This window comes from Tinamus guttatus, unplaced genomic scaffold (assembly GCF_059628265.1).
Source record: "Tinamus guttatus ecotype Peru unplaced genomic scaffold, ASM5962826v1 Tinamus_guttatus_pri_ptg000314l, whole genome shotgun sequence".
Classification (NCBI taxonomy): domain Eukaryota; kingdom Metazoa; phylum Chordata; class Aves; order Tinamiformes; family Tinamidae; genus Tinamus; species Tinamus guttatus.
The window spans coordinates 1894711-1908893 of NW_028288848.1; the positions used below are offsets into that span (position 1 = coordinate 1894711).

The 14183-nt window shown below is 43.5% G+C and overlaps 1 protein-coding gene across 17 annotated transcripts in view; it reads right to left on the minus strand.

Moving 5' to 3' along the window:
• Positions 1-6407: 6407 nt before the first annotated feature.
• Positions 6408-14183, minus strand: part of TCF7L2 (transcription factor 7 like 2) — a 171673-nt gene continuing 163897 nt past the window's right edge. For 8 of the 17 annotated variants that reach the window (XM_088528616.1, XM_088528615.1, XM_088528609.1 and 5 more), the window contains one exon: positions 6408-8723. In XM_088528616.1, coding sequence (XP_088384742.1) covers positions 8276-8723 — 448 coding nt within the window. In that variant the 3' untranslated portion in view covers positions 6408-8275. Of the gene's footprint in view, positions 8724-12745; positions 13709-14183 lie in introns of those variants that run through there. The other 9 variants (XM_088528622.1, XM_088528620.1, XM_088528621.1 and 6 more) reach the window with 4 other exon arrangements.

Consider the following 14183-nt stretch of genomic DNA (forward strand, 5'->3'; position numbering starts at 1 on the left):
TGATGCGAAGCCACTTTGGTCAATAGCTTCTCACTAAGCCAAATTCTTTGTCTTCTGTCATGATGGAGGAACTGTTTACAAAAGCAAGTCGTTCAGCCTCTTCACCAAAACTCATGCAGCCAGCAGTGAAATAAAACACCTAGTTGGTACAAAAAGGAGTACCCCAGAAAACCCAGCAGAAAGTAAATACATCTGAATGGGTGACTGACAAGGTAATTTCATCTCATGCTGTTGGGGCAATCCTGTATTAACTGCAAAGATGCTAAATGCTTTTCGTAGGGAGAAAGGACCCATGCAAGACTGTGGTGGGCTCTGCTTTATGCAGGACTCCCTAAGCACATTGAGCAGTTGGCACACCTTGTGAGCACACTTCTGCTCTAGCCATATCAGACCCAGGAGAACCAAGGGACAGGCTCAAAGAACATCCCGGACAATGCCAGGAGGGTGGTTTGGGAATTGCTTTTCCTCACTGCAGGTTCCAGCCTCTAGCAGATATTTTTTCTCCCCGCCACAGAAATTGCAGCATGAGCCCATCAAATGAAAGGCAGCTAAATTCGTTGAGGAGAACTCCCCGCGTTCTCCATTAAATACAACAACTCAAGAAGTCCTTTATATGCTGCTTTAGGAAGGCCACCCTGGGAATCAGAGTTACCGTGGCCTCCGCCTGCCATCAGGCAGCCAGGGTAAATGACCCAGCGCTACCTGCCCAGGGGAAGAGACCATGGAAAGGAAGGTTCCTGAGGCTTGAAGGGCCCTTTTGTGCCGAAGGCGGCTCTGGGAATCGGTAGACCAAGGGGAGGCGAAGGTGGCCTTCAGCACGCTGGTAGCCCCTGATGTCTGCACAGCTGGATTACCTCTCACTCCCCTCAATGCCCATCAGGAAACAGGATGCCACACGGGAAGCTGCTGGTCCAGAGGGATCCCAAGGAAGGGGCAGATCTTCGGGAGCCCGGTAGCCTCATTGCCTAATTGGGCTCCTGCTCCTGATGCCCATGGGGAAGAAGCCAGTTGCATAGTGCAAATGTGCAGCAGCTGTGGAGAGGCAGCGTGGCCAGGCAAAGCGGGCACGGGGTTTCAACCCCCTTCTCCTGGAAGAATTCAAATCATTAGTGGGAGGAAAAAAAAAAGCAAGGGAAAAAAAAAAAACCTCACCAGTGTCTTTGCTTTACAATCAAAACAACAATAAAAAAAGACCAGTCAGGTTAATTACACTAGAGCAGAGAGGAATCTCTGAGATGTAAATACATTTTAATACAAGCATTAAAAGCAAACTCCTCTCTAAAGTGTTTTTCTTTCACGAGCAAGCAAGAAAATGCATTGGATAAAACAAACTTTGCTTATTTTAGTTTCGACTCAATTACCTGTTAATGGAAAAAATCTGGCACCGCTAATAATGAGGCAGGAATGAGATCACTGTTCTGGAGGCCTGGCTTGTCAGGGAAGCTTGCAACAAGAAGTGCATTTATCTGCCTTTCTATAACCCTTTTCAAGCACTCTGTCAGGGAGCCCAAACTGAGCAGCCAGTTTCGGAGGAACTTGGAACCCGCTGCAGGGCCCCCAGGCCCTCTGGGAAAAGGAAAATTATTGTTGGCAAGTCTGCCTGGCTCCAGAAGTTGATCCAGTGCCCCCCACTTGCCCATGCAGCAGCAGACAGGGCTAAGAATTTTGTTATAATTAAATAACAGAGTGCTGATTGGTTGCTGGAGGTGGTCTTGAAACTGGTGTTTAAGGCAGTGGAGAACAACGGTTACTATTCATAGAAAAAGCAGAGTCTTAAAAATCCATCTGTTTCGTTCCAAATTTAGGCCAAAAAATGCTCACTCACTGTCTTTAAAAATACCACCTGCTTCGCTATTTTGTATAATGTGCCATTATATAAGTTTGAAGGAGGAGCAGGCAGGGAGGCAGCGGGGGCTAGCAAAGGGGGGAAAGAAACAGATTAAAACATATAGTCAGATCCCAAAATACCCCAGCAGCATATTCAAAAAGGAATGCAAAATAAGGGAGCAAAGGAGACATTTTCTTGGGAAGGCTAAAACTGAGCTGTTTGCTAATGCCTCAGAACCAGCTACTACGGATGTGCTTGTTTGCAAATAAGGTAGCAAAGCTGCTGCTGCTTCTAAAAAAAGCCTTGGTGCCACTGATGCTGCTAGCAGGTAAATGCAGGAGGAGAACGAACCCACGCAGGGTGTCACGAGCCCTGAGGACCTGCGGCCCCCGAGCCCTGCCTGGGGTGCTGCACAGCCCACCTCCCAAACAGTGCTTGGTTTCTTGTTTGTGCACTTACGCAGCCAATGGACTGGAGCAAGGATACGGTGACCTGCTCACACTGTGGCTTCAATTCTTTTACCAAACAGCTTTACTCTATGAGCAGTAACATTAGAGAGGGTTGGTCTCCTGCAGATGTGTCTCCTGTCTCCCCTATGTCCTTCCTCTCCCTTCTCTTCCCCTCTACAACATTGCATAATATTGCAAACTTGCAGCTGCAGTATTTCCATTTTCCCTTACACCCCTAACTTACGTCCCTGTTCCCTCCAACAGCCCAACGCTCTCCATGTCTCCCACCTAATCTTCTGGGCCTGCCAGCTGGGCAAAAGAGCGCAGATGCTGGTCCAGAAGTAGACGTGTGATAATTGGCCATCTGGACACCGCCAGAGGGAATGGATAACAGCTGAGCGCTCCCTGCCTTTCCTTCAGCATAGGCTCTGGAAAGCCTCTTTCCTCAGTGCAGAGATTTCCCTGGAACTCGGAAGGTCTTTATCATCTCTGAGAGTTTGAGCGCCTCTGTCAAATCTGGTCCAAAATGCCAGAGGATTCAAGAGTTATCGGGAGAAGGTCAAACAGATGGACAGGCAGCATGACTTCATGAGCTCCACTGCCTTAGGAATCTGGGCTAACGCCCCCACAAATTAAATGCCTTTCCAGCCCCAAATGCCTTTCCAGAGAAAGAACAACTCCTAAAATATGGGTGCAAGTTATTTATGAATATTTGGGGTTGGTCCCTGAAGAAAATCAGTCCAGGGACTGGCCAACTACTCTCCTCTGAGAAGCTTTAAAAAGGGCCAGCAACTTCATTGACAAGATTTCGGCTGCTGGGACACATTCAGTTGTAGCTAATCTTCCTTGAAAGCCTCAAAATCTTTTCTAAGGACATCTCATATGCCAAAATACCTGTCTATGCCTTTTTATAATATAGCAACTGCTACAATATGACATTTGCATATTCAGAGCTTTAAGGACAGAAGAGCTTTAGACCTTAGGATCTGACACAGACTGCTGAAGCTGTCTCAGGTCCTGCACTTAATTTAGTCTTTAGCTGCAGCGTATTTCAGTATTTCCCAAAACAGCATCCAAAATCCTTACCTGAGGAGATAGGCAGTGAAGAATTCCTATGTATAGGATAGAGCTATAACAATATAGATATATAGCTATATCCTATATATACACATATATATATATATAAAGATATAGCTGGGGAGCCCTATCACACATATTCATTTTTATTATCATTATTACTGTTTGTATCTATGGCTGTAGCAATGGCCCATACAACTGTTTTACTGTGAATACTCTTTACATCTTTTTATGGTCCAATAAAACTAACAGGACTCTAAAGATTGATCTACTTTCCTGCCTTTTTTTTTAAAGAAAAGCTTTAAACCATGTGGCACTGGTTTATTGAGTCAGCAATCACTTAAACTTTTTAAAATTCCATACACTAAGTGAAAAATGAGATTTACAAAGTTAATGGAAAATAAATGTCTCCTGAACACAAAATACATTGACTGCTTCCTTGCCTTATCCCATAAAAACAGATGGAAGCAATAGCTAGAGTGAATTACCTACTGTACGCAGGGTCCCCGCTGTCCCAGGACAGCGGCCCCTCCACGCTGTCCCTTGATAAAGCATGAACACTTGCCACGTAGGGCTCTGGGGCTTGCTCGGATCCAAGTAAATGTGTGTGCTAAGGCCCCATCCTCATACCCGGCCCTGAAGCCCATGGTGCAGGAAGGGCTCTCTGTCCTTCCATCCTCTCCAGGGCACCCTGGTGGGGTCCCAAACCTGGACTCCTGTACACATGTACATGCATATAACAGCAATTTCCTCCTCGGAGCAACCATCTGGGCAGGTGAGTCCAGACCTAAATCTGAAGGCAGAAGCACATCAAGGTACACAGCCAATGTACAACCTACAGGAGACCCCGATGACTACTTTCCTGGGAATATGTGATTGCTTTTTACCATATATGAGAGATACCAGCACAAGCTGTTCACTGCTTGCTAGCTTGGTACAATATACCTTGGATCGAGTGCCTCTCACTGCACACACAGAAGGAAAACCAATTTACTGGAAATAGTATTCTGGACTCTGCTTTCCAAAGGTTTGCTAATAAAGCAAAGAACACACTATTTTGCTGAATATATGAATCATACCTTGATGGTGTCTCCTTTGAATCATGGTATTCAAAGATCTCCCAGGAGCACAATGTTTTACATTAGAAGAGAGCAGTTATTCCCAGCAGAGATGCAGCACATGTGTCTGGCTGATGGATGGCCATGTTCTAGCAAGAGTCAAAACATTCAGAAAGAAAGAAAGAAATTCCCCAGAAACCTGAAGTAGTGGGAGAGTAATCTGAGCTTCATGTTCAATTTCCTGGCTACCAACAACAGCAAGATTTGGCATCTTCAGCATTTCAAAACACACCAGGGCTTTAGAGCAACATCCTTTTCACGGGGAGGCCCATTTCACCCTGTAACAAGGTGGAGGGAGCAGGCTGTAGCAGGAACACCTCCACGTTCACGCACACAGTGCAGCAGGGGATGAGGGGTCGTGCCCTGATTCCACTCAAGCTAATGGGAGTTTGGTAGCAGACCACAATAGGACAGCATCAGGCCTTGAATCAGAGTAGAAAACGGAGCCTGGTAAAAAGTTTGCCATGACTTAATGCCTCTACAAGGAAACATGAAGCAACTCTCAAATATATTACCCTTTACTTGCAAGTTAGAAATAGGAAAGGCTTCTGTTTTTTTGAACCTGGTCCTGAAAAAATGCAGTAGTAATTTTAAGCACTACTTTCTGTTAAATACCACAAGCTGCCCCAACCCAGGACATCCCTGTCCCTTTGCAAAGCAAATTCACTCTACAGCCAGCAGGTAACTGCTCCGTGCCCAGCTTTGATTTCACTCGTGGAGGCAAGGCGATGTTATTTAGATGGATCACTTTCTTTTCTTTGCTCTGGAGCAGATCTGGAAGCAATTGAACCCATACCTCACCGAAGTGCGCTGTTGCCCTTCAGCACCCAAACCAGGCCTTGGGCAGGTTTGAAGACCACCAAGAGAAGGGACAGCACAGGCTGCAGCAGAGCCACATGACAGCATGACCATGGCAGAACCTGCAGAAGTGGCCCCGTTCCCCAATCTTCGGAGAAGAAAGTCACTTCCCATTTCTGGCTACTTCCCCATATGAGAAGGAAAACTTACCCCTCCTTGAAGAGCTCATCAAGACCAAAGAACAAAAAGTATGTTACAGAAGCCCTCATGAAGGCGGGGAACAGGCCTGTTCACAGATTGCTGCCTTCACAATTACCCTTAAGTACCATTGTAGAAAATACTTGGCTGAGATTTGCCAAAATAACTTGGGTTATGGTGACATCCACTCGTGAGAGTTTCCTGGAAATTAAGCTTAAATACCTAGGCAGGTAACAAACAAAATCATTCGTTCTAGCAAAATACTTGAACTCCCAGCGGCATGTACGTTCACTCCCACAGTGAGGCATCCACAAGCATCGCTGCATCTCGTGGATGCTGGATGTGCAGGACTCACAGCAGGACTCCTGCAAGGGCTGCCAGGACTCTGTGCATTAAAAAGTTTGCAAAAATGGACACAAATTTGTCCAAGAGATGCGTTCCAAAGACCAAGGACTCTGACCATGTAGAGTCACTACACTCTCCTGGCTTTTCTAATGTGTCTACCCTGTGTAGTAGCATCGACAGGTTGCACCAAATGCTTGCTTTAAAACTAAAGCTATCACCAGCCTCTCATCCCAGCATGAGGATCACACAGGTGTATCCCATCACACCGGCAGGACGTGGCTCTGTGCCACGTGGCACATCTTGCCTGCCATCTCACGTACCATTTGCTTTAAATTAAAGGTATTTTCAACCACTGCTACTCACAAACAAAGCAGTTTGCTGAGCAGGGAGGCCCAGCACAAGATGAATTTAGCAGGCTCTCAGAAGGTAGCAGCAAAGGAAACCAAACAAAGCAGAGTATTTCTAACCAAGCAGAGCTGGTTGGAACTGCGATTTTTTTTCTAGAAAAGTGTTATAAAGAAGTTTTCCATTCAGGCTGTAAATCTTTTTGGCCAGAGTAAAATGCAGTCAATGCATAAAAGAGTTGACAAGTCATTCTCTGCACATACTAAGTTGCTTTTATTAATCCAGAACTGCATGCTACAGATACTGTACAGCATGAACATTTATTCATTACAAAAAATGGCTTCCAAACCATTAAAAATGAAAATTGGAATAAGAGCATAAAACGGAACAGTAACATCACAACTGTTAGGAAACATTCAAAGTATTCACAAAAAATGTTATAGTTAGCATCTTAATAAACCAGAGAAAAATCTGAGACAGTTTTACAATCGCTTCATGTCAACTACAATGGCACTGAATGAACAGATGAACAATTTTTCAGCTTTATACAGCGTTTTTTGCAACATCAACATGCCTAGGTTTTTTTTTTTGTTTTAAGATTGCTACCTACCTGTATGTAGTAAGTGTACATAAAAGTGGCAGTCTGATTTTCCTCTTATGAATAATCTAATATACAGAATTTGGCCCTTAAGGGTTTATACCTCTTCATTTTAAATGCTTTCCGGACAATCTGCTACCAAACACGTCTGTTATAGGTGACATTAAAACTACATACATATCTACCTATGTAACATCACAGCAAAACATGATGAACAAAAAATTACAGCATTAAAAAAAAAATAAGGTTGTCGGGAGAAAGTTAAAAGTCACTGAGAATTTTGGCACATAAAAATTTTGCACACAGCCTACAGTCCTAATGTCACAGGGGATTCAGCTGCAGTTCTGAACAGGAGACACTTGGACCTTGCTATTTTTCAAACAGCGTTGCTAGAAATTCCCTTGCTAAATTTTCAAGTCTTTTTGTGTGTAATGGCTTTTAAAGCAATTTATTTTTTAAACTATTGATCCTTGAAAAATGCATCTGTGAATATCCATTTGGTGGCAACTGTGTTTCATACAGCAAAAAAAAAATCACAAAAAGAAATCGAAAACAAAAAATCCTGGAAAAAATATATATATACACATTTATATATAAACTTAAAAACCTTGTACAAATGAGTTGTTATATATAAGATGCTTACACTAAGGGAAAAAAATTTATACAATGTTTCAAGGAAAAAAAAGAGGAAAAAAACATTTAAAAAGGGACAACATACGGATACAACAAGCAATTTCTAAAGCAATAAATACTACTGGTCCAATAGCGTTGTGATACTTTTAAATTGTTGAGTAGCGTTCCCTCCCCCAAAAAGAACAACACCATGGAACAAGGTATATTAACACATTTTTTTTAACCCTTTGTTTCTGTACATTTAAACAATAACAAGTAACATCACAATAAAGGTTGTTTCACACAAGGAAGAAAAAAAAAAAGAAGTAGTAGCGGCACTGCATTCGTTGTGCCCTTAAAGGTTTAAAAACCAGATGTAAAATGATTGGTTCGCAAGCTCGTATTTAATACAAATAATAAAGAACCAATGCCTCCGGCAAGGGCTGCTTCAAAATTGCTTCTTTTTTTTTTTTTTTTTTTTTTGTAATTTTTAAAATCAGTCTTTAAAACTAAGCTATTGGAACTACATAACAATTATGTATATATATATATTTTTTAAACGCTACAAAGACTTTAAACAGCTGTTGATAAAAATTTTGGCAGAATCATGAGGCTTCTCTCATCTACATATTTAAAAAGGAGAAATTGAAATAAGAATGGGTCAAATATTGACCAATGAACTCGATAAAAACATCAACTAATGTAGCCACGCGGCACGAATCGGAAACGAAACCGAGGAACGGCGACGAACAACGAACGAACAACGGCAAAAAAAATTAAAAAAGAAATTAAAAACCAGAACGAAACGAGAAGAAAAACAAAACAAACAAACAAAAAAGAAAGGAAAAGCAAAATCCGAAGAGAATTCCAAACCCCGCAACACCAGAGAAAGGGCTAAAGGCTAAAGCTATTCTAGAGACTTGGTTACGAGGGACAGCGGCTGCGGTTGCGTCCCTGTCAGCGAGCTGTGGGAATGCAAGGAGGACGTCGAAGGTTGCGCTAAGGAGGAGGCGGCGGCGGCGGCGGCGGGCGCGAGGGCGGCCGCCGGGTGCTCCAGGGCGCCGTTGGGACACGCGGCCGCCGCGGGCAGCGCGCCGGCCTTGCTCGCGGCGCTCTCGCCGAGGCCCAGCGCGGAGGGCGGCGGCGGCGGCATCATGACGAGGTGGGCCAGCGGGTCGGGCTTCAACGTGAGCGAGAGGGGTTGCGTTTGTTCAGTCTGTGGTTTCGAGTCTCTGGGGGGGGAGGACAGCATGTTGGGAGAGGAAGGAGGAGAGTCTAGTAAGCTTCCATCTGAAGAGGGTGGGCTGACGCAGCTGCCTTCACCTTGTATGTAGCGAACGCACTTTTTTTTTCTCCTAGAAACAGGGAGAGAGTTATCTGTGAATAAAGGGCAGAGACGCTCATGGAGAAAGTTATCTACAAGCAGAGAGCCATAAATCAACTAGTCTGGGCTCTGAACAAGCTGCCCCTGCGCCTGTGGCTGGCCGGGCGCTGCGGGTCCAGCGTCCACGCGGGAACCTCCCGGCCACTAAGGGCTCTGGGAAAGATGTGCTGATGGCCTCTCCCTCACCCACCTTCCCACGCTGCCTCCTCGGGTTATCACTTTTAAAGGTATTTGTAAGAGCAGAGACGTGGTTGTTGAGCCCTCTGCGCTAATCTGTGAGCTGGACTTTCCTTTGGGAAAAAAAAAAAAAAAAAAAGAAAAGTAATCCTGGCCAAACGGACGTTTCTGAGGTTGGCAGTATCTCAAGGTGTCCCACAACGCTGTCCGCGTTAACGCGGCTATCGCTACACCTGCGTCACCTGCGGTCTTTACGATGCATTGCCTTTGGGAGGCAAGGGCGGCTGCAACCCACTGCCCATTGCTTTTTCCTCTGTTAGGAACCACACCAAATTGAGAGATGTCAGAGTCAGACAGGAAGAAGATATAGTAGAGAGAACGAGAGAGGGGAAATAAAAACAAGGCGAACAAACAAAACAAACAGAAGAAAAAACAGGAAAAGAACAGGATAAACAGAATATGATCCAAAATAACAAGAATAACTGGTTGTATGGCCTGCAGGTTGTGGCTTTGAATTGACTCAGTTTTACTTTTTGTTTGAAGGGAGAGTGGTAGATTTGGGAAACTGCTTCTCTGCATTTTGGGCGATTTTCCTCTGAGAGGACACCCATATAACTTCAGAGTGGGACCAATTTCAGTAGGTGAAGAGCACGACGACAGGTACAAAGATGGAGAGCAACATGGAACTTATTTCACACCAGGGAACATGAGAACCTCACAGGAGCCATTGGCTTTCAAATAACCAAATATGTGACCCAACAGAAATCTCTTCTCCTCCCTCTGTCCACTTAATAATGCAAAGGAGCAACAAACAACACATGACAGTTCCAGCACATCTCTCCTGCCAAGGCTATGCAAGACAACTCTAGTAGCAGGACAGGAATAATGAGGCAAACAGCTACAGCATCTGGCAGTGACGTTCAGTGGCCACGGTGACCCTAATAGCGATGGCTTGCCGACCCTCCTGCTTACAAACACGCTTTCCATGGGAAATGATGACCCAGCACAAGTGTTTGACAAATTCTGCCTAAAGCAGCTCTGCCATCAAATCTTTGGAAGAGCCAGCTACGCTGCTCACAACCACCTCCGCGAGGAGCACACCACTGTCCCTCTATGGTGGACACCTCACGCTGGCTGAGCAGGTTAGAGAGCAGCAAGTGAAATGCCGGAGTCTGGCACAGATCCTGAATGTTGCTATGTGAAATTTCCCACTAACTCAGCTTCTAGCAAGGGTTTTTCTCCAATAAATAGGGCAACTGCATTTCACTTGGTTCAATCCAAAGTCCTCCATCTAGGCAATGGATCTAGACGCTTCCCCACTGTGAGGCAAACCTCAGCAGCTTGGTCTTGGAGGCAAAAGATACTGTCTCCTTCTGCTAGAAGTGAAGAGCAAATCCTGGTACCCTCCAGCTTTCCATCTCCTGTGAGGGACCTGGTAGATGTCACTGTTGTGACATCCCTTTTTCCAGAGGGCCTGAGGTTCTGCCCCAAGTTCCCCATGGTAAGTTAGGGCTAGTAGAGTTTTAACCACGTTAGCCTGCAGATCAATACATGCTAAAAACTAAAGACATCCATGCAACTTAAATGTTAAAAAGAAAGAAAGAAAGATAGAAGACAGCAAGTGAAGGCAGTAAACCATGCTTTATTAGAGCAAAGTTAAAAGACAGAAAAAAAAATAACTTGGTGGGCTCAAAACAGACCCTGTTAATTCATCTAACATCCAAAAATCCATGGGAAGGCTCTGGCACTAGGCTAATGACACTCCTGACACTCTTTCTTCCACCCCTTCTCCTTTCCCATGTGTCTGAAACTGTGCCATGATACCTGGCCCACAATTTGTGTTCAGACTTTCTGTACAGCAGCCAGGAACAAAGCACAACAATGACTTTTCAGAAGTCTCACAGAAAATACTTGTATGGGAAGGTAGGTTTTCATAACTAGGAGACCCCAGGATTAAAAAAAAAAAAAAACAAAGTAATTTGCAAGCAGAAAACCAAGTTCTGCCTGCCTCACTGACAGCGGTCCAGAGATCATTCAACTGGATTGCTCTGAACCTACAAGGCACTTAAATTTTTCACTGGAGGCAGTTTGAATCTAGTGTGCCAAAAATTCAATTGATTTCCTTATTAATGCTAGTTTAAGTTCTGTGGCCTGAAGAGCTTCCCATGGCAAAACAGATGTAAATTGAGATATCAGGGAACTACGAGACTTTCTGAGCTTGCAGAGCTAATAGTCTTTTAAAAATAAAAACACAGCTCTGCTATCTTAATTTTTCTTTGCTAGGACTATGGCAAGAGAATGTTTCCTCTGTTTCAAACGCTCTAATAGTGCACTGACCACTTTTAGTCTGAAAAGCCATTTACTAAAATGTTGATGGTTCAAGGGGAGGCACTTCTTCTTGAGCCTGTGCCATTCCCATCCTGTGCTATGTGTGGTTGTGCTCATGGCAGGATTAGATGGGCCAGAATACACAAATGAGAAAATACCCCAAGCACTACAAGCTGAATTTTACTGGAGGTTGTGCACCTCTGGTGAAGGGAGTAAGTTAAAAAACTGAGGAGCTCTTTGTGCCTTAGTCTTGCTGTCCTTAAAGCAGAGCTAAAAATTCTACGTAACCCTTCTACAAGCACACTGTAAGGGCTACTCATTCCCGTGCCATTCCAAAATCGTCACCTGCTACGTCAGCATGGCAGAAGTCAGGAGAAGTGACCTGCTGAAGGACAGCATGTCCAGGAGGGACAAACACTGATCCAGCTGCTGGGAGCAGGGATGCTCCTGTTCCCGTAGTGTTAGCAAACTGGGCAATCTAGTACCTACCTAAGAGGCCCTACACAACCTACCAAGTTATCATGTGCACTGTAATAATAGTTAGGACCAGAACTAGGGGAGAGATGCTCTAAACCGTATAATGAGAAAACATCTCATCACATTAAAAAAATGGAAAAAAGTAAACACCCTATGTCAGTAAGTCTAAAGGTATGAGCTATGCCACTGAAAAGTCCTGTATGGCTCAAAACTAACACCGAAACTGGTTTCAAAAAATAAAGTCTCTAAAAGCAAAGATTTCTAAACAAAAGCTGGAGTAAGTTAAGAGAGGATTTGTCTCACATGTAACCTAAGCCCTAACAAAATGTATGGACTTAGTGAAAAGTCCCCTTAGTCATAAAATGAAGCTTTAAAAGTATGCTGTTTACTTAATCAGCTAGGGGGAAGATTAAGCACCACAAACACAATGCGCCCACAGTTGTGATACTCGCTATACAGAGTTCGACATGCTTCAAATACTGTATCGCTAGACTACACAAATATCTACTGATAGTGCGTAGTACATTAACCACAGAATAAAGCCTAATTAAATAGAGCATTAGAGTCCTTGGTTAGCATGAGATTGGAGTCTCCTAACACCTAACAGTGAATGAAAGCAGCTACCCAGCCCTATTAGGCTGAATTTTTATTCGGTTTTATTAGCTTTACGAAATTGCTGCTTTCAAAATTTAACGTATATACTCATACCGATATCTAACACCTCCATCCCCAAGTACCCCGTACTAAGCATGCCTTATAGGGGACAATATGCAATATTTTGAAGACATTTTCAGTGCCTTCTCTTATCTCACATTTTGACACACAATACCACCCTCAGTTCATGTTTTCCTTGATACTAAGCACAAACAAGACTGCGTGCATACACAAAATATGAAGAACATCTGATCTACATTCTAAATGAGATGAAGCACATGGGACTGGCATGAATACAGGGGAAAATGTGGGAGAGGAATCACTACACACAGAGTGTGGTTTGGGTTGAAATACCTACCATCATAATATTCCAAATTCAAAGACTGCTTGTATCAGAACAAAGAAACAACAAATTTAACCAAATGCGATCATTTAAGGAAAAAAGGAATGAGAAAAGAGCTACTCGGTATCCCTCCACCAAGAAAGAAGTACATACTGAGTTATACACAGAATTAAACTCCAGTAGAACATGGGCTGTCGGAATTTGGCCTCTCTGATGTCTTTCATGTTCTTTTAATGCTGAAAACTGTCCTACTAAAGTTGCAATTAGTTTTGTCTAGAGCTCAAGAGTTTACAGCTCACTTGTTGGGATAAAATTTTGGATTTTTTTTTCAGAATTGGAAAAAAAGACATGAGATCATTTCAAAAATAACAGCTACATACCCAAGCCTTACCAAAGAATCCTGGCATATAGGCATCTATTTAAATTTTGCAGATAAATCAAAAAAGTGAGTACAATATAAGCTGTAAACCCTGGCTTGTATATCGATAATCATGATAAAAATGCTAGTGCTGCATATCCCAGAACCTTTTAAACCTTTGGAGACAGTGGACACAGACCCACACAAAAGACAAAATATAAAATGTCCACCTAAACATTCATTTTTGCTGACAATCTGGAAAAAAAAACTCAAAAAAAGAGCAGCTGCCAGCTTTAAGCACTTCAAGTTTTCTTGTTCCCAGTTCTACCACCAGGGAGAGGTTATTGGTAAAGAAAGAGAGAAAATGGCATTAAATTAGCGAGAAATTCCAAGGATCAAAGATTATTAGCAATTGGTGCTGTGGGAGAGAGAAAGGTGGGGTGGGGGGGGGAAAAAGATTAAAAAAAAAATAAAATCACACAAATGCACTAAGAGGACAGATTGCTTTTATTTCCCCAAAAGCCTAGTGGGTTTATAGGGTTATACCTGCATGGTTTGCACCATAAACTCTGTCGGTCAAGCCCGAACAATGCCCGACACTTCTTTGGAGTATTTGCATCTGTTAGCATAAGGTAAACACAAAAAAAAAATACAACACAATGGTGGATAGTGCTCATTCGGACTGCGTAATCTTAGCTACAGCTACGGTTAGCTTTTAATCACCTCCGTTTTATTTGGTAATCTCCCCTCATACCAAGGGCCTGAAAGAAACAGGACTTTTACAGTGAGACGGAGCCAAAAAAACTGTGGCCCCGCGCGCAGCGCCCCGGGATCGAGGGCGTTACTGGGACAAGGTGACGATCCTGGCGGGGAGGCTGAGAGGGCAAGGCTGTGTTCGAAGCACGCATCGCATAGGCTTAAGGCTGATGCTGTTTTACAGTGGGTTTTTGGCTAGCAGCAGCAAAGAGGAAGGAAAAAAAACATCAAAAATAAAATAAAATAAAACAAAAAACAACAACAAAAAAAAGCAAGACCCTTTGAGAGAGACGATAACTCATGGCAGTGTCCCACTCCCTTGTGTCTTCTAGATCACA